At 39.9% G+C, this 19,113-nt stretch overlaps 1 protein-coding gene and 1 non-coding gene across 2 annotated transcripts; one reads left to right on the top strand and one right to left on the bottom strand.

The window, feature by feature from the left end:
• Window positions 1–65: 65 nt before the first annotated feature.
• On the top strand, window positions 66–9,316 carry LOC115828853 (cytosolic phospholipase A2 gamma-like). Its single transcript, XM_030792951.1, has 13 exons — window positions 66–91; window positions 316–427; window positions 776–918; window positions 1,334–1,535; window positions 1,914–2,019; window positions 2,183–2,323; window positions 2,864–2,937; window positions 3,141–3,255; window positions 3,449–3,586; window positions 5,080–5,172; window positions 5,309–5,463; window positions 8,750–8,915; window positions 9,147–9,316. The coding sequence occupies exons 1-13, from the start codon at window positions 66–68 to the stop codon at window positions 9,314–9,316; spliced, it is 1,641 nt and encodes a 546-aa protein (XP_030648811.1).
• A 3,313-nt stretch (window positions 9,317–12,629) lies between these two features.
• trnaw-cca (transfer RNA tryptophan (anticodon CCA)) lies at window positions 12,630–12,701 on the bottom strand. The gene has a single exon. It is a non-coding gene; the product is annotated as a tRNA-Trp (tRNA).
• Between the last annotated feature and the right edge of the window lie 6,412 nt (window positions 12,702–19,113).

Below are 19,113 nucleotides of genomic sequence, written 5' to 3'. Positions count from 1 at the left end.
ACTTTAGACTTATATGTTTGTATGTCCAGTATTGATCACCTATGGCTATATTTCTGCCTTTACAGATGTCTCAAAGCAAACGTAGACAAAGGTAAAACTTCATGAACATTGATTTTACTTGCTTATAGATGAGAATATACTCTAATAGTACAACTAAAAGCGTTCCCAGATGGAGTGTTTGTGTGTGTGTGCGTATGTGTATATGTATGTGGATATGCGGGCAGGTGTTTGTGTGTGGGTTGGGGTAAGTGAAACTTTTTTTGATCAAAAAATTATTTGTTTATTTAACTGTCCTTGCCTGCATTGTTCCCACAGTGGTGAAGTCAGGATTGGTCATTCTCTGAATCATGGAGAGCAAAACCATGTTTCCAGAAGGAGAGGCACTGTTATACAGTGCTTATGGAGACACAGCATCAAGTGTGATCAGGTATGCACCTTCCAGCGATGCGCAAATAATCACTAAAATGTTTTATTATGTAGATGAATATTATGTATAACAACCTTACTGGTGCCATTCTATGAGTAAACTTAATGTTCCATTAACTTAATCATCACTTGCACACAGATAGTGGGAGATCGAGTGAGAAAGTATGAAGTATAAATTTATAATATGCAGATTTCACTCAGTGTTGATTGTATCCAGATGACTTCAACTACCTTGTTTTGCAGGAAATCACATACTGATGATTTTTGTATTTGAGTGTCATTCAAGTAATAAAGTAGCCTAAGTTTTGACTCAATGGAATCTTTGTATGTCACATATGTTTCCTCATAGGATACAATTCCCAACATTGCACTTCTGGGCTCTGGAGGAGGTGAGCGAGCCATGTTGGGGTTACTGGGATCACTGGTTCAACTGCAGAAATGTGATCTACTGGACAGCATACTGTATCTGGGTGGAGTGTCAGGATCCACATGGTACTGTCAACACCCATATACACATGAACAATATAACCTGGTTGACATGAATATAAGTGTGTCTTAGATCTGTAAATCAGTGAAATGCAAACAGTATTCTGTACAGCTATGCTAAAAAATACTTTGTAGTTGTGTACTGATGCACTATACAGAGATTAGATTAATGCAGCTATGATTTGTATTCTACTGTAGAAGAAATCAGTATTATTAAGGTTCAAGTTCATTTATATAGCACTTCTTACAATCAAAACTGTCTCAAAGCAGCTTTACAGCGATCAGTGCTTGATTAAAAACTATTTAGCCTTATTAGAACAGTTTAGTGGATCTGTGACTTACACAAATGGGTTGTGATTTGACTTATAATAATAATATTTGACTGATATTTGATTTGTTTTTGTGTGGATATGGTGTACAGGTGCATGGCGTCCTTATACAAAGAGCCAGACTGGTCCACCCAACTGGACGCTGTGCAGGAGAAAATCATTAAAAGGCTTGACGGTCCTGCAGTCAGCTGGTCGGATGCTTGGACAAAACTGGAAAAATACTATAACCAGAAGGACAATTTCTCCCTGACAGACGTCTGGGCTGCAATGTTTGTCACTACGATCAAGAAAGAGGTAAGTGTGTCCAGTAAAGAGGTAAGAGAGTGAAGGACACAGACCAAAGAAACCATAGTCTGACTGCTGTGGTTTCTGTAGTGTTTACCTAATGTCTATATTTGGCCTGATACAGACAAATAAGCATTAGCCTTTAGTTTTCTGAAATAAACTGACAGGTAAAATCAGATATCGCATCAGAAAACAACACTGCAATGAAGCACAAAATAGATAATCCACAAATACCAGCCCGAACTTTTCTTTAGCATATATTTTATACTGTATGACATTGTTCTGAAGACAAACTGGAAATATCACTGTGTCCAGATTTTCTTTGAAATCAGACTCAAGTTAAACCATCTATGAGTCAATATAAATTGTATTTTTTTTTATGCGTAGATTGATGAGACCACTGTAAGCAATCAGAGAGAGTATCACAGCAAAGACCCATACCCCATCTACACTGTGATTGACAAGCAGTGCAAAAAGGACAAACTGAACCGAGGTTTGCTCTGTGTCCATATGTATATATGGGGGTGTTGCAAGGGCTGTTTGTGTGTGCACAAGACTCTCTTGTGTTTGTTTGTTTGTGTGTGTGTGTGTGCCCGTGTGTGCATAAAATACTCAGTAAATATAAGGGTGAAATTCTGACAGTATTTTCTGCACAGATGTCTGGTTTGGGATTGTGCCTCATGAAGCTGGATACTCCCTCACTGGTGCTTTTGTGGACTCAACCAGTTTTGGGAGTCAGTTTAAAAATGGAAGTCTGATTAAAAAACAGCCTGAGATGGACATGCTGTATCTGCAAGGTATCTGTCACTGCTAAAGAGCAGAGACTCCAATAAGTCACAAAAGAGACTCCAGTTGGTCTAAAGATATGTGTTATTACAACATGATAACTTCAGAATTAATAACTTTTTGTTGAAATCTTTTGGCCAGTGTTTTTCTATATATTTGGAACATATTGATTACTTGAGGAAACTACATAGCCATGTTATTGATTTTCCCTCCTACTCTCAGTTATCTTTTACACACATTAATATTCATGAGCAGACTTTAAATTCTCAGAATATTCCTATGTCCATTTTCCCCCAAATCTAACAGAGCCAACAGCACAGAGAGGTTAACATAAACATACACACAGAGAATTTAAGGGGAAAGGAAATTTCTTTTAGCATTTTGCCAGTTAATGAAGGTAAAAAATAAAACTGTTCACGGCTGTCCATGCATGTAGATAGAAGGTTTAAGCAATATGCATAATATGAGCATGTTAAATACACAGGAATAGTGGTTATAACCAAGTAAAATAAAAGACCACTAACTGTTGGCCCTTCTGTTATCTTCCACAGGACTCTGTGGCAGTGCCCTTGCTGATAGAGAAGAGATATCGAAATGGATTTGGGAACAAATCCCACGTATTTATGTCTTCTGATTATTTTTCATTCATCCCTTTTGTTTACTGGAGAATTATAAATCTTCAATCTGTAATATCCGAAAATGAACAGCGTAGATTGTTCAGTTAAATGTATATGTTTTGAAATTTTCTCTCTCTCTCTCTCTCTCTCTCTCTCTCGCACACACACACACACACACACACACACACACACAGACTTTCTTCGATTTGAGAAATACTCATCCCAGGGCCGAGAGGTGCTCTCAACCCTAGTGAAGCTGAACATATGTGTACTGAACAAAGAAGACCCCACAAGTCTAATCAATGACATGACTGTGCTCCTAAAAGGTACACTCCTCAGAAATAATCTATCGTTTTAAAAGTACGTTTCTGCTCTGTGGAAGAGTTACATAATTAAAATACAACAAAAAAGATACAGAATTAAAGTCATGAATGAATGGTATCTAATAACAGTCTGTATGTGTATCATAAACTCATGATCCTTTACTGAGATATGAACCTGTCACGTTTTCCACCACAGGAAAGCTGGACAAACATGGGAGAGCGATGTTTATCTCTGCAAAGGAGGTACTCTATGAGCCCAAGCATGACAGACTGAAGCAGTACACACTGAACATATGTGAAAACTTCGAAGATTGGTTTGGGGACTCAGCAACAGGTGCCTTTATCAAAACCCTCAGCTGTAAAACATTCAGCGCATTTATTTTGTAAACTGTCATAAGATGTATCTGTAACCATATCTTTAGATACATGGTTCATTTACAACACCTTTTCAATGATAACTTTTTTTTTTAATTCTAGAAATATTTCCTTTTTTGTTAAGATTTAAATACCATGACACTGCCCTGCGTAGAGGTGGTTAAATATGCAGTAGAATAATGAATGAATGCAGCGTTAATGGATTCTGGTTTGGGAATTCAGGACATGCCAGTGACATTTATAATAATACTAAAATCAAAATTACTTTAACTTGCGGCATTTGTACCGCTAATGCTTTTCTACTGTGTAGTTACTGCAGCCTGTTACTTCAATATTACGTAGCCACTTTTCTTATTAGATTAGTTATATGTATTACATTTGTCTAGTTCCAGAGAAATCCATCATCAGCAAAAAGATCAATTAATTTCAGACAAATTAGTTATACATACCCAATCATATGAGAAAGAGCTAATATATCTTACTCTTACTTAATTATTGAAGTAAATAAGTATAAATTTAGATACTATAACATATCAAAACTATTATGCTGTTATGCTATCATTAAACCATCATTATTCTATTTTTATAAATGGTTCCAATACAGATTTTAGAAAGTGATTTGAGGCCTTTTTCATTTTGAACGAAATTTGTCATTACATTAATCCTACACCCAAAGTAAGGGAACACCCTGTGGGATCTGTAAATCAAGGACTTTAATTTAGGGATCACGGGGTACTCGTTAGAGGGTGGCGAGATGTAACCGTGCCAGGAGTCTGCTGGGGTAGTTGGGGAGCAGCAGACTGCAGAACGAGACATGAGCAGGTCTGGGGACAGTAGCTGCTCACATGCCAGAGAAAGAAGAGGCAGCTGGAGATGTTGATGTAGCTAGAACCAGGTGGTCCACAGTAAGGTTAGCACAGGGGAGAGAGGAGCAGTGAGAGGGGATGAAGGTCCAAAATGGCAGGTTTTCTGGCACCTTGCAGACCAAGACACAGGAACATTGAGGTTCTAGACTTTTTTTTTAAGGAGCAGAACCAGATACAACGTTTCTTAGTACTGTTGGAAGGGGACTCAAACCAGCAGTGTCCTTCAAGCTGCTGAAGATGGAGGTTGTTGTGGAGAAGCTGGACAGGCAGTGAGAAATGCTGTGAAACCTTTGAGAGATTGATGGAAGTAGCAATTTGTACCGTAAAGGGGAAGAGAAGATATTGGTTTGGTGAACAAATGCATGACACAGTGAAATCCTCATTTAGAAAAAACAACTTGTTTTTTCGGTATTCACAGTCGGGAAGTCGTTCACTGAACATATTTTTATGTTACTGTCTCAGTGTATCAAAGGTTGATGTCTTGTGTATTGTGTTCATTGTAGATATTTATTGATAATTTATTGATGATTAATATGTTTTGAAAAGACTGTGTTCAATCTGAATATATGTACATTTCATTTTAAAGGTGCAAGGGCCTCATGGATTATCCCAAAGATCATACAGCTTCTTTGCAACTGGACATGGGGAACAACATACAATTTCGTCCACAACATGAAAGGTACTGTTACTACAGATCTCATTCACAGTGCAGAGGACAAATTACTTTGATGTAACTGTAGTATGATGAAGATGTGCCCTTGTGTGTTGATCATGTAAAGATGTTATTTGTTATTTCCTGTTGTTATTAATCTCAGTGCAAGATGTGAATCCCTCTGTTCTGAGTGAGAAGGAGAGATATTATGAAGATGCTGGGCTACTGATCAACTCTCCCTATTTCCCAGTGCTGAGAAAGGAAAGACACATTGATCTCATCATCTCCTTTGACTTCAGTGCTGGAGACCCCATGGAGGTAGTGCACACAGAAATGAGCATACAAGCATACAAATGATGGTCCAACTGAGTGATCAAGTGTACGGTCAAGTCCTAAAGGACTGGCATAATTTATTTTAAAAAAAGTTCTTTTTAAATTAGTTTTACTAAATTTTAAACCTGCAATAAAATAATATTGCTTCAAATTGATCTCAGACTTAAGATTCAAATTCATGAAACATTCCAAAGCTTCTTTAAGTAAACATTAGAAGCGCCATGGCGGTTTGACCTACTTATACCTTGAAGCGCCGAGCACCGGTAATTTGGCTGCAGTGACTTCCTACCAGTAGTGCCGTGCTGGTTTTACCTACTTACAACGTGGCAAAAAGACCGCCAAGTCATTAGACAAGAACACTGTTACTGACATATAATGATCGCTAGATGGCGCTTCTTGCGCAAAGCAAATAGTTCGCTTGCAAGATCAATTTGCGTTCGGCAAGTTGGGTATCATTCATTTCCGTTTTGATAGTCGGTGATTATTTCAGCAGAACGTTTGTTGTCCAGCCCTTCCATCGTTCAGCATAATGTTTTGATTATTTATTTGTTTCCAAAGTCATAACTGTCTGAGCCATCTGAACAAGACCAGGCAAGACTAGTTCAGACAACTTTTTCATAGTGTTTGTTTTTAATATTCTGCCCTGTAAAATTAATTTATTATAAGGGATGTCACAGATGTTGCGAGTTAGACTACACTTGGTCAGTTAAATGCGTAGCACAACTTCATCAACATTCAGTTGTCGACTGACAATGATCACGTCGTTGTCCCTAGTCGTTCATTTATTGTAAGGGCAAAAATTAGAGCCAATTGTGATTGTAAATGAACTATTGTTGCGACAGATTACAGATTTGGACATTCTAATTGTTGGCTGACATGTCGGGTGACAGAGTAGGCTATAAACTTTTTAGATTTCACTGATGCTATAGACTTTATGCTTATTCAGTAGAACAACCTGTCGGAATGACAAGACAGGCAGTAATTGGTTGAGAATTACAATTTAGAGTTTAGAGTGTGAGAATGCTGGAGAGTAAGTCTAAAGCGATTCAGTTCCGAACCTGTCTGTCTCTTCAAGGCATTCAGTAGGCTATGAGTAGCCTAACATCTAGCCTGCCAAGTAGCCTACGGGTAACACCTCCCCACCCCCTCCCAACAGAGTGCCATAGTCTATTGTTACTTTCCTGCATTTGAATGATTTGGCCAAAACTAGTTCATACCAGGAGATGCCTACCACGAGCAGCTAAAACTAATTCCACACATGTAATAAATATGTAGGCACAGCTTGGAAATGAATAAATATGCATGAATGTTGTTTTCACAAAATATGTATGTTGCAATGGAGTTTTGTCAACAAAACTGAGTCGGGTGTGTAGGCTTTTAGGGTAAATGGTGCAGCTTAAGAAGGGGTGTATTTTTACCATTTATTGAAGCTGAATTACAGCACATAAAAAAAAACTCCTGTGTGTCGAGATGCTGTAACCCCTTGTGCACAGCTTGATCAAGCAGGGAATGTTGCGTCTTTATTCCACCTCAGCGTTTTGTGTTTCCATTTCAAGTGGAGAGATATTCGACCGACAGTCTAGAACAATAGCCTGGGTGTGCTCCCAACCCCCTTGCCAAGTCCGACATTTTGCAAGTGCCTTTATCACCACTGAAAGGCTTACATTACATTTGGCTTACGTGTCTGGCAGATGTCATAAGTTTTGTTCCTTGTACATCTGTCTATTTGGCACTGTCCCAACTCAAGTTAAGTTCCCCTCAAACTGTGCTCGGGATGCGTACATCGCTTTATCAACATTCCAAGCACAAAATGGTGCATTCTTGGGGCATTTGCCACAGACAAGTCGCTCAGATGTCTGACGGATGTCATAAGCTTTGTTCCCTTAACATCTGCCGACTTGAAACAGTGAGGAAATAGTCTCGACTAGTTTCTTTGTGCCACTGCCAACCACAACTGGGATTTCCACTTTGTGTGCCATGAAGGAACAGATGGAGATGGAGTAGTCTCCCGTTCTTTAAATTCTGCAAAATATGTTAGCTATTTTTCCAGACATACATGTTTTTTTCTCAGTTTAGAAGCAGTACCATAGATGCCCCATATATTTCCAAGTCACAGGTCAAATGTTCTGTCTTGTCTGGTCCATCTTGTCTGCTTGGAGATGAAACTTAGATGAAGTAGCCCACTGAAGTTCACGAACAAGAACAAACATGGGTTCTCTCTGCTGCTCTGCTGTGAGTGTGCTGTCAGGCCACCATTCATGAAGAACATTCACAATAATCTGTCTGAACTCATGGGTTAAACAGAGCTCAACTGTCATAAACTGTCCAAACTGTTATAATCTAATGGTGCTTTAACCTGTCAGTTTATCTCACTGTATCCATCATAGCTTGCCCATGTTGGATGTGTGCATTTTCATGGTGTCTCAGTCAAAATGTATGATAGACAGCTTCCACAGGAGTTTGCTCATCAAAAATAAACACTGGTCATCTTTAACCTCTGTCTATGCATAGAGTTGAGTTTTTTTTTTTTGTTTTGCTTTGTTTTGTTTTTATGTTTGTTTTGGGGGGGGGGGGGGGGGGGTTTGCTACAGAAAGATACCAGATGAAGTTAGAGTTAAAACAAACTATAAGTCACTTATTACATTATTACACTCACTCATTTTCAAAACCGCTAATCCCAATTAGGGTCACGGGGGGAGCTGGAGCCTATCCCAGTGTTCATTGGGCGAAAGGCAGGGAAACACCCTGGACAGGTCGCCAGTCCATCGCAAGGCAGACACACAGACAAAAACACATTAACACTTAGGGGCAATTTAATGTGTCCAATTCACCTGCATGTCTTTGGACTGTGGGAGAAAACCCACACAGACCATGCAAATGCTACACAGAAAGGACCCCAGGAATCAAACCCAAGACCTTCTTGCTGTGAAGCAACAGTGCTACCCACTGCACCACTGTGCCTTCTGGTCGATACAAAAAACTGATAAAATTTGATTTAACCAGTAATAACTTGTGGTTTTGCCACAAGTAGATCAGCATTTCAGTGATCCCAAAAATACCTAAAATAATCTATAATTATCATTAAAAGGTTGACTAAAAACAAAATGAGTGTTTTGCAAGAGTCATCTCAGTCTCCAAATCTGAAAGCCTATAGTCTGAATTGAGGACAGCAGCCCATGAGTTTAAACTTAAGTAAACCTAAAATTACTTGACTACATCCCATTAATCATGGATGCAATGGCTAAAATAAATTTGTTCTCTTTATCTATAGACAGTGAAAAAAACCTCTCAAATGTGCAAGGAGCTGAAGATCCCTTTCCCTGAAGTGCATGTCCCAGAGCCTGTTCAGGAACCAACAGACTTCTATTTGTTTGAGGGGAAAAATGAAGCTCCAACTGTGATCCACATTCCCCTTTTCAACAAAGTCAACTGTGGTGGTAATTGACCCTATTTAATTCACACAGGATTTTGAAGGTTATATCTTTAAACCGCAGTGTTCAGTGGAGTTGATTGTGTTTCACTGTAGTTTCTATAACACTGACAATCTGACTGCGGACACACTGTTTCCCTGTTGATCATATACATGATTCAATATACAAAAATAAGTACAAATACCCATGATTTTCTGTTCTCCTTGGAAAACCTTTATCTTTTCAACCTTTTTTCAGGTTGTATCAAGGAGTGGGAGAAGAGATATAGCACCTTTCAGGGGCCCTACAGCCATGACATGATCATCGATCTGATTAAGAAAGCAGGCGAGAATGTAATAAACAACAAGGAAAAACTAGTGAAAACAATTCAAGCCAGCGTTGAGAAAAAGAAGGCCAAATTACAATAGGGAAAGTTTGCCTTCAGCTATGAGCTTGGGTGATAAGCAGACCATAGTAATTCATGTCAGAACTTAACGCCATATTACATTTTTACAAATCTGATTGAGATAGTGATTTATTTTCTGGCCTGTGGGGTTATTGATTCATCAGCCTGTTGGTATGTTTTGTTATTGCCCTTGTTTAATGTCTAGATACCTGATCTAGATTACTGAATTATACTTCAACTGCATAAATACATATTCATGGAAATACTCTGTCCTCAAAACCTTTAAAATCTTTATTTTCAATTTAGATTTCACTGATGCTTGGTTATCATCTTGCTAGCATCATTCATTGCTTAAAAGTATGTCAATAATCACTAATCACATATTCCTGGAACAATTTTGTTTTAGAGTTTAAAACTATCACTTATGTGGTTGTGTAATGTGGGATGTCATTTATTCTTGGTTTGTTGGTTAATTACTAAAAAATTCTGCAACAATTGCAATAAAGTACATCCTTTTATGTTGATTTTTTTTCCAGATGAATTCAAGTAAGATCTTACTACTTTGTATGTTAAAATCACTGACAAAATAAAAATAATATCATGTAACAGCTTTGAATCTAACATTACATTACATTTATTTAGCTGATGCTTTTATCCAAAGTGACTTACAAGTGAAGAAACAATTCAAGCTCCAGGATAGTAAGCGCAAAGTATTAGATCAGTTTAAAAGTGCTGGCAATAAGCGCGAGTTTTCTTTCAAGCCAGAGAGCAGGAGAGTAGGTAGAGAAGAACACAGCAGGTGCAAGTAAGGCGTGTTAGATGTTAAGAGAGGAGGTGCTCTCAGAAAAGGTGAGTCTTCAACAGATCCTTGGAGATAGAGGGAAGCCTCTGCTCTGATGGCACTTGGTACCTTGCTCCACCACGGGGAACCAAAAACAAAAACAATCCGGACTGAGATTACCTTGTGTGTAGGCAATGCCAGATGATGTTCCTGGAGGAACGCATTAGACGAGACGGAGCAAAAGCCTGTATTAGCGAGTTCAGGTAGATGGGTGCAGACCCAGAAGTCACTCTGTAAGCCAGCAGTGACTAAAATTAGTGACTTGAATTTGATTTGGGCGGCCATGGGTAGCCAGTGGAGGTCAGTGAGTAGCGGTGTGACATGTACCCTTTTAGGTTGACTGAAAACCAGTGTTCTGGATCATCTGTAGGGGTTTCACTGTGCATGCTGGGAGCCCTGCTAGAAGGACATTACAGTAGTTGAGCCGAGAAAAAATCATGGCCTGTACCAAGAGTTGGGTGGCATTCTGAGTCAGGTTCGGCCTGAATTTCCTTATCTTGTAAAGAGCGAAGCAGCACAACCGGGAAACTGATGCAACATGGTCAGAGAAGGATAGCTGGTCATCAGTCACGACACCCAGGTTTCTCGCTGCCTTGGTTGTAGTTAGGGATGAAGAGGCAGTTTTTATGTTGAGATTGTGATGGATAGATTCATTAGCTGGGATGACCAAGAGGTCAGTCTAAGAGGTTTAGTTGAAAGTTGTGTTCCTTCTTCCAAGTGGATATGTCTGAGAGACGAACTGAGATCCACACTGAGATCGTAGGGTCATCTGGTGGGAATGACAAGTATAGTTGGTGTCATCTGCATAGCCATGCGAGCAGATAACCAAACCCAGGGAGGTGGTGTATATTGCAAAGAGGAGGGGTCCCAGCACTGAACCTTGGGGCACCCCTGCAGAGAGGCGATGGGATGTGGACGTTTGTCCTTGCCATGATACACTGAAGTAGGTGTATCATGGCAAGTGAGGTAGGATTCAAACCAAGAATGCGCTTTGTCCGAGATGCCCATTTTGGACAGAATGGACGGCAGGATGCTGTGGTTGACTGTGTCAAACGCTGCTGATAGGTACAGCAAAATAAGCACTGAGGACTGACCTGTAGATCTGACTGCCTTTAGGGCTTCTGTCACAGACAACAGGGCAGTATCAGTGGAGTGGCCACTTCTAAAGCCTGACTGATTTGTGTCAAGGAGGTCATTCCATGAGGAATTCTGAGACCTGTTTGAAAGCCGCCCTTTCGATAACTGTAGATAGGAATGGAAGTAAAGAGACCGGTTGGTAGTTCTCAACTTGAGCAGGGTTGAGTGAAAGCTTTTGGAGCAGTGGTGTTATCCAAGCCAGTCTGAATGCGTTTGGAAAGTGAAGTTTTTATCACATGCGTGACTGCTGGCACAATGGTAGGTGATACGGTTTGGAAGAGGTCAGCGGGAATGGGGTCCAGCGGGCATGTAGTAGGATGGCTACATGTCAGGAGCTTAGATACCTCGCTCTCAGTGAGGGGGGTGAATGAGGTAAGTGAAGCGCCTCTGACTGGAGGAGACAGAGGACATGTAATAGGACTGCTACATGACTGGCTTGCAGGTGCCCCGCTTTCAGTGAGGAGGCTGACAAGGGAGGGTGATTCGCCCTTAGCCGGGGAAGACTGGTTGTCTCTGAGTGGTTCAGAAAATTGGCTAGGGATTTGTTGAATTTTTCTCACATAAAATAGACTTAATTCATCATAATATTCAAATTAATTTATTAAATCAGACTGCCTGCACGCTCTTCGTCAGTGCGCCTGAGATTAATCATGATGTGCACCCTATAACTCAAACCTTGTGTGACAAAGTTCACATCGTGTCTCATACGAATTGTTGGATGGTTTCAGCTAGCCACGATGTTCATAGTCCTGCAACCACTTGTCATTGAATTTGCATTTACCCATGTCTGAGCCTGCATTGCTTGCTTGCAGCATTGTGTTTTTGATTTTTTCCCTTTTCCGCTGTTTAGTTCCCTTTACTAATTCAATGTACAAACAAATAGGTATTGGACGTTGCGGAAATGGTCATTGATGTGGGATATAAAATACCGGCAAAATAAAACATAAAAACTGAACAAAAAATAGACACGTTCACTCATTCTGCACCAGAACAAATTAAATGCCTCCCCTCCTACAAATCAAGATATTTTGAATTTAATTTTTGATATTCAAGGTCAAAAAATGACGTGAAAATAACATTAAAACTTTTAAGACTTTATATTTCACACAGAGTTTTAAAAATGGCGATTGCAGCCAACGCACACTCCACATGACAAGCAACCTAGATATGTAACGACGGAAGCGCTATTTTCAAGGTGAAAATCAACAGGTAACTAAGAGGTGAACACAAAAATGAGCAGGACCCCGGCCCTCCAGGACCGCAGTTTGACACCCCTGCTTTAATGTGACCAGCATTTGAGTATTGGGAGCAAGAGTCAATGAATGCCACTCATTTTCTGTGTAGATTAGGTAAGAAATGACCCCGACGTGATTTGAACACGCAACCTTCTGATCTGGAGTCAGACGCGCTACCGTTGCGCCACGAGGTCCTGACACCCTAACAATTTCAGACAAGTCCATGGGTGTGAAGGTCAAATGACCCACGCCTGAGAGTGGAACAGCTGCTATATGACATAGCTTTAAACAGGACTGCCCCATATTCTGTTAATTAAGTTATTTAAGTTATTAAAGAAGGCAAGATGTCAACACATTCATGCTTCCTGTTGCAGGACGCAGTGGCGCTCAGGGCAGTGAGTGTGTGCTGAATAAAAAGCAACCTGCTGCTAGACAGGTTGTGATGCATCTGACAACAATTAGCTTCTGTTTCCCAGCTTACTTCAGTTATAGTCAACCAGAATGATCTCTTAGGCAGCAAAAAAGAAACTGAAAACCCACCTCTTCAGAACCCACCTATCCCCCAATGCCTAACCTCCCTTCCATGAAAAAAAACCAACCTTGTCTGGTATCTATGTTTGTCAAAAATTTCAGGGGCGCAATACATATGAGTAAATTGACACTCAGTCTTATTGCGATGTCTGCTTATGAGGTATTAGGAATCCCACCGATGCACTGATTGTAAGTCGCTTTGGCTAAAAGCGTCTGCCAAATGCTAAATTAATTGTAATTGTAAAATATTTTTACATCTTTTCGTGACGTTCCATTTAAGTTTTAATAAAGTTATTTCTCAAAATACAAAATACTGAAATAACACTGCCGCTAATAATATCCAAAAATATGACCTAAGTATAAATTTTGAAAACATTACATAAAAGTTGGAAAATATCCCTCTGTGGCACACATTCACACAACATGAATCTCCTTGAATTAATTAGTAAAATAATGGTTTGACATGAATAATCATACTAATATGTGGAGGCCCAGAGAGCTCCCAAATAGAAACTATTACAGTAAAAACACAGGGTAAATACGTTATATAATCTGATCTCTGACATTTTTCTCCATCTAGATAGAAGTAGAAACTTCTTCCAACCTCATTAAGTTGAGTTTAACGAGTCCACAGTGTTGTTTTATTTTCTCTAAGGAAAGAACAATCAGATCTTTCATTCATTCATTCATTCATTCGTTCATTTTCCAAGCCGCTTATTCTAAATAGGGCCACGGAGTGCTGGAGCCTATCCCAGCACTCATTGAGCAAAAGGCAGGGAAACACCCTGGACAGGTCGCCAGTCCATCACAGGGCAGACGCAGACAAACACATTCACACACACATTCACACCTAGGGGCAATTTTAGTATCTCCAGTGCACCCAACCTGCATGTCTTTGGACTGTGGGAGGAAACTGGAGCTCCCAGCGGCAACCCACGCAGACACGGGGAGAACATGCAAACTCCACACACAACAGATCCTGGCCGCCCGGCATTCTTATTTCCTTGCCGTGAATTCTGTTTCACTACAGATATTTTCATAGCGACTGAAGAGAGATGCTTGTAACGTGCGCCCTCCGCTGGTTGCCTTAGAGTTGACACGAGACATTTCAAACCTGATTTAAATCTGAATTGTAAAATTTCAAACAGACTTCTGTTTTTACGCTAAAAGACCTTTTTCACCCTCATGGATCACAAATAGCCTCAGCTGACTGAACTGTATATTATCCATTTTGAGTGCATTTATTGAGAAATACTGCATGGGAGGCAGTGGGTAACAAATTGGTAACAACACGCTGCAATGACAAGTGACTGAAATTCATAAAGGTGAAGCACAGAGATGCAGAATCTCCATACTGTGCAGCCAGCATTTGCGTACAGTACATGGGTAGACAGTGTAAGTGCAATGGTCCAAGTAAGTGGAACACACACGAGGAAATACATGACCTCGACGTGAATTAAAAATTCCACCATGTTCTGGAGTCAGACGTGCTACTCTTGTGCCGCAAAGCCAAGACAAACTATTTTCTTAAGTGGCCGTCTGTAACAGAACTGACCTGCCCTAACGGTGCTGATCTTTGATTGGAAAGTCCTTAGCGTGGAAAAAGGGACGAATGTACTTTGTGCCCTAAATATCGCTGAATCAGACCTTGCTGACCCTGAAAGAACGGAGTGAGTTTTGTGAACTACAATCAGTTTTAAGTACCAGTGTGATGGCTGATGGAGTATCTATGTATTAAAAAAAAAAGCTTTCACAAATGATATTTTAATGCAGAAAAAAAGGAGATTTTTTTTTAGGTTTTTACACAAATTGGAAAATATTAAAAATGTGATTTGATTAATATCTAATTTTAAAGGAGCTGAATCCAGCACTGAGAGCAGAGAGAACGTCCCTGGCTCTGACTCCACCCTCTGTTGGTGGTATGGTGTTTTATTTTCGTTGTCACTTCCTTGTTCCAATGACTTAATTATGCAATTAGTCCTTGCACTTGGTTCTGTTAATCTGGTTTACCTCTCAGCTTTCAGAAATACACTTGGTTTTGTCTTGTTTCCTTGTTGTCCTGTTATCTGATATCTGTAATCCTGATATCTGTATGTTTAAAAAAAAAAAGCCTTTGGAGTCTGATTGGTATCCTGAGTTTGCTATGTATCCTGTGCCTGTTCTTGTTCTTGTTTTGTAATCGTCCAAAATCACTCTTTCTGAAAAAAAAAAAAAACTTTAATGAGTGATGCAATGATCAGTGTTAACTGTATTAACATTTTGAAATCATTCAGTAGACAACCACAACCCCAAATCTCAGAAAGTCAGTTTGTCTCTCTTGGGCTTAACCTAACATATAGTGTCACACCTGAGAAAATGACAGCGCCAGTTTTAGGTTAATGCTATATGCAAGGTGTTATTTCTGTAACTGTGGCTTACTGTTACACATGAGAACTTTTTTCATGCAAATTTAGAATGTCTATTTCAATGCCAATCCTAGAGGGTGACAGCCAGAGCAGTGGCCCCTCAAACTTTTTGGCTGGCACCTCCCAAATGCAACTGAGTCAAAGAAAGGCCCCCCTCCACCCCACTTGGTTTCACAGACAGGACACTTACTGAATCACTCATATAATGCTCATTGTATCATTTTTATTTTTGGCTTTAGCAAACATTGCAGCTGTAACATGTCTAGAACTCCTCCTGCGTTGGCCAATCATCACTCAGCTTCACCAGTTTACCAACCACCGGCTAATCCTGTTTATTGTCTTATTATTTTTTACACTTGTTCCTCATTCATGGACTCATTGGTCACGCACACCAGTATGCTGTTGTTTTCTGTCTTCTTTGCCAAGTTTCTCATTTCTCACTGGGCATTCTGATCCTCATTTGTTTGTATTCTTTGTACAGTGTTCTGACCTTTGCCTTTTCCACTGCTTCTGGTTTCCTGCCTGCAGCAGTCTGTTAACTGTGGACCAGACTAGGCCTTTTCTCTGACTTAATCCTGGATTATGCTTTATTTTGCTTATTTTGCTATTTCATTATTTTATTTTATTTCCTCTGTTGTTTTTAGTTTTAGTTTTAGTGGTTTAGTAACGATTGGAACCTTAGTACTTTTATCGTTTTATCATGTCTGTGCTGTTTCTAAAGCATGTGTCAAGAAGGATGATGACTCGTCTACTGCAAACCAAATCTACATCCAGGTACAAATAAAGTAACCTGAACCTGAATCTGATGTTTTGGAATAAAGTCTGCTCAGACCTTGCATTCTTTATGATTAAGTAATTATTACAGCAGCAAAACCTTTTTTCAATGTATATCAGACATTGGTCACCACATGTAATGGAGACAAAGATTCAAAAAATGAAGAGTTCTCCATTTATAAGATGTTCCTGACTTGCAGTCTGGGTTGTGTTTTGTTTTTCAGATACATGAGAATAAGAAAAAAAAGTCATTTTACATACACTGGTTGATGCCAAAGGAATGAATGCATCCAGCAAGGATTCTTTTGACTCTGCAGAAAGGAACAAACAGAATTCAGTCAGTGGTTTTGAGCCAAACACTGTTCTGTAAGCGAGTACACCTGTACGCCTGTTCCTTGAAATGTGTCATGAAAGCGTTATGAAGGGCTTGGTGACAAAATGTTGCTGCTTTGTTATTTTCAAGAAGGAGTTTGTTCCTCATCTCTCAGTTCAAACAAATGTTGCAGAGGCATACCTGGCACCGTCTACCTGACCTCTGTGTGTAACAGAAGTGATTGGCACACTGATCCAAGCTCTCGGCACAGAAGAGCAAAGAGCCTTAATGAAGCTTGCTACTTTGATTGCGGTCGGCCAAACGCTTAGAAACTAGGAGCTTGCCCACGAATGACACATCGTGTGAACAGGGCCCGTGCTGCTACCTCGAGTACCTTTGCTTTTAACTATCAGAAGTGATGGTCTCCAATTTGGTCACGGGACGTGCCGTGTGTTTGTGTTTGTGTGATGTGATGTGTTTGTGTGATGTGATGTGTTTGTGTGATGTGATGTGTGTGTGTGATGTGATGTGTGTTTGTGTGATGTGATGTGTTTGTGTGATATGTGCGTGTGATGTGTTGTGTTTGTGTGAAGTGATGTGTTTGTGTGATGTGATATGTTTGTGTGATGTGATGTGTTTGTGTGCTTGAGTGAAGAGTGAACCAAACTGTGTGCGAACAAAGCACATTCAAGAATACTGAGAATCCTGACAGTACATTCTCCTGCTCCACTGGCACGGATCCCTCCTTCTCTCTAAGATCTACAGTAGCTCTCATACCTGTTTTTTTTTTTCTACATGCCTCTGATCCTGACATTCTCGTTTCTTCCACGACATGGTAAAAAAAAACAAAAACAATCCTTTACAGATAGCTTTATGTGTTTAGATGACTATATAATGATTTTTGAACAGATAGGCTTAGTAAAGGTGGTGGTGTCATGGTTTATGTTAAATCGAATTTAAGCTGCACCATTAAAATCATTTACCAAACCTAAGCATTGTGAAGTCTTGTCAGTTAATGTAACCTTGTCAGTGAAGCTATGTATCACAGTAATTGGCTGTCATGTTCATCCCTCTGTAAATAAGGGTTTCTCCCCAGAGAGGGGGAGTTGTCAGGTGCGGGTTACGAGGATCTTCACCCAAAACTGCTCAGCTGTAGAGTCATCTGTTATTTTCTGTCTCTGAGAATTTTCTGCCTGCAGTAAGACCCCTGTCAACATGATCCATGGGCTCAAGCAACTGACCTTCTAAATGGAATTTAATGACACACACAAGGTCCCCAATCGCCAAAAACAGATGATTGAAATAAAAATTGACCAAATTAACCCCAACAATGGTGAAAAACAGGACTGTGAGATGTTTTTGAACACCTCTCTTGTTCTTCAGTGAATATCACAGCTTCATTTTCTGCTAATATAATTAATGACGGTAACACCTGAAGACGAGTATTTTTCATACGCACAGGCTACTGCGCCTCATCGTCTACGGAGAACTTTGTTAAATCATATTAAATATTAAACTGACTGTGTGGCCGCTTGACGTTTTTCTAAAATGGAATACAGATTAATAGCAATGCTTTCAACGCTAACTCACTGAACTATGTGAAAGATTTGTAAAATGATCATAAACACTTGTTCTCCTACCTTAAAAAGCTCTGGTGGCCCTTCCAAGGAGTCATCCAGTCAGTGGTTTACACACCAAGTTGTTTGGGTTAGCTCAAAGGAATGCACACCAAACTGGACTGATGAGTTTAACAGTTGAATTTGGTAGAATGTGAGGTTACCTTCCTCCTTTTTTGATGACAGTGAGGTCATTAAAATTTTGAGAGTATAAATAGGACAATACAGTGTGAAGCTGAAGTTGTAGACTTCAGTCACACTTTTGAATTCTCTGATTTCTGTTCGGGTAACCTTCACCAGATCACTATGGCCCATGCTGTTGGACTCGGGGGCTTCTCAGAGGTGAAAAAGGCAGATCAAAAGGTGCAGGAGTTGTGTAATACGGTAAGTGTGAGAAGAATCTCTGGGAGGTTAAATCATCTGTGTGAAGTCTGAGTGACTGAAATACCACTGCATGGAACATGGGAGAATAGGTGAACTGTTTTCAGTGAGAACTGTCAATTAGTTTTTAAACTGATTTTTAACTGTATTAGATTTGTTTTACACACATACATTTTACCCATTACAGGTAAGATTATTTTGTCAGTTTAGATGATGAGAAGCTCTTGATTGTTTTTCTTTTTTGTGTTTTAGTGTGTGAATGGCAGTGGCGAGAGAGAGAAAGACAGAGAGAGAGAGAGAGAGAGAGAGAGAGAGAGAGAGAGAGAGAGAGAGAGAGAAAGAGTGCAATGTTTAAAAAACTACGTAACTAGCCCTAGCATTGTGATTGTGTGTTACTACTGGGTGGGACACTTTCCCATATCATAATACTTCTGCTACCCCAGCATCAATGGAGAACTGCACAGTTGCAGGTAAAGCTTGAAACTGGTACCTGTTTTGTGCAACAGGTGAAAGCGAGTGGTGATTGATGACCCCCCCCCCCCCCCCCCCCGACTTCCAGTAGGACAGGGAAACAGACATTTCCAAA

The sequence above is a fragment of the Chanos chanos genome, chromosome 15 (assembly GCF_902362185.1).
Source record: "Chanos chanos chromosome 15, fChaCha1.1, whole genome shotgun sequence".
NCBI lineage: Eukaryota > Metazoa > Chordata > Actinopteri > Gonorynchiformes > Chanidae > Chanos > Chanos chanos.
This window is presented reverse-complemented; position numbering and strand designations above follow the sequence as displayed.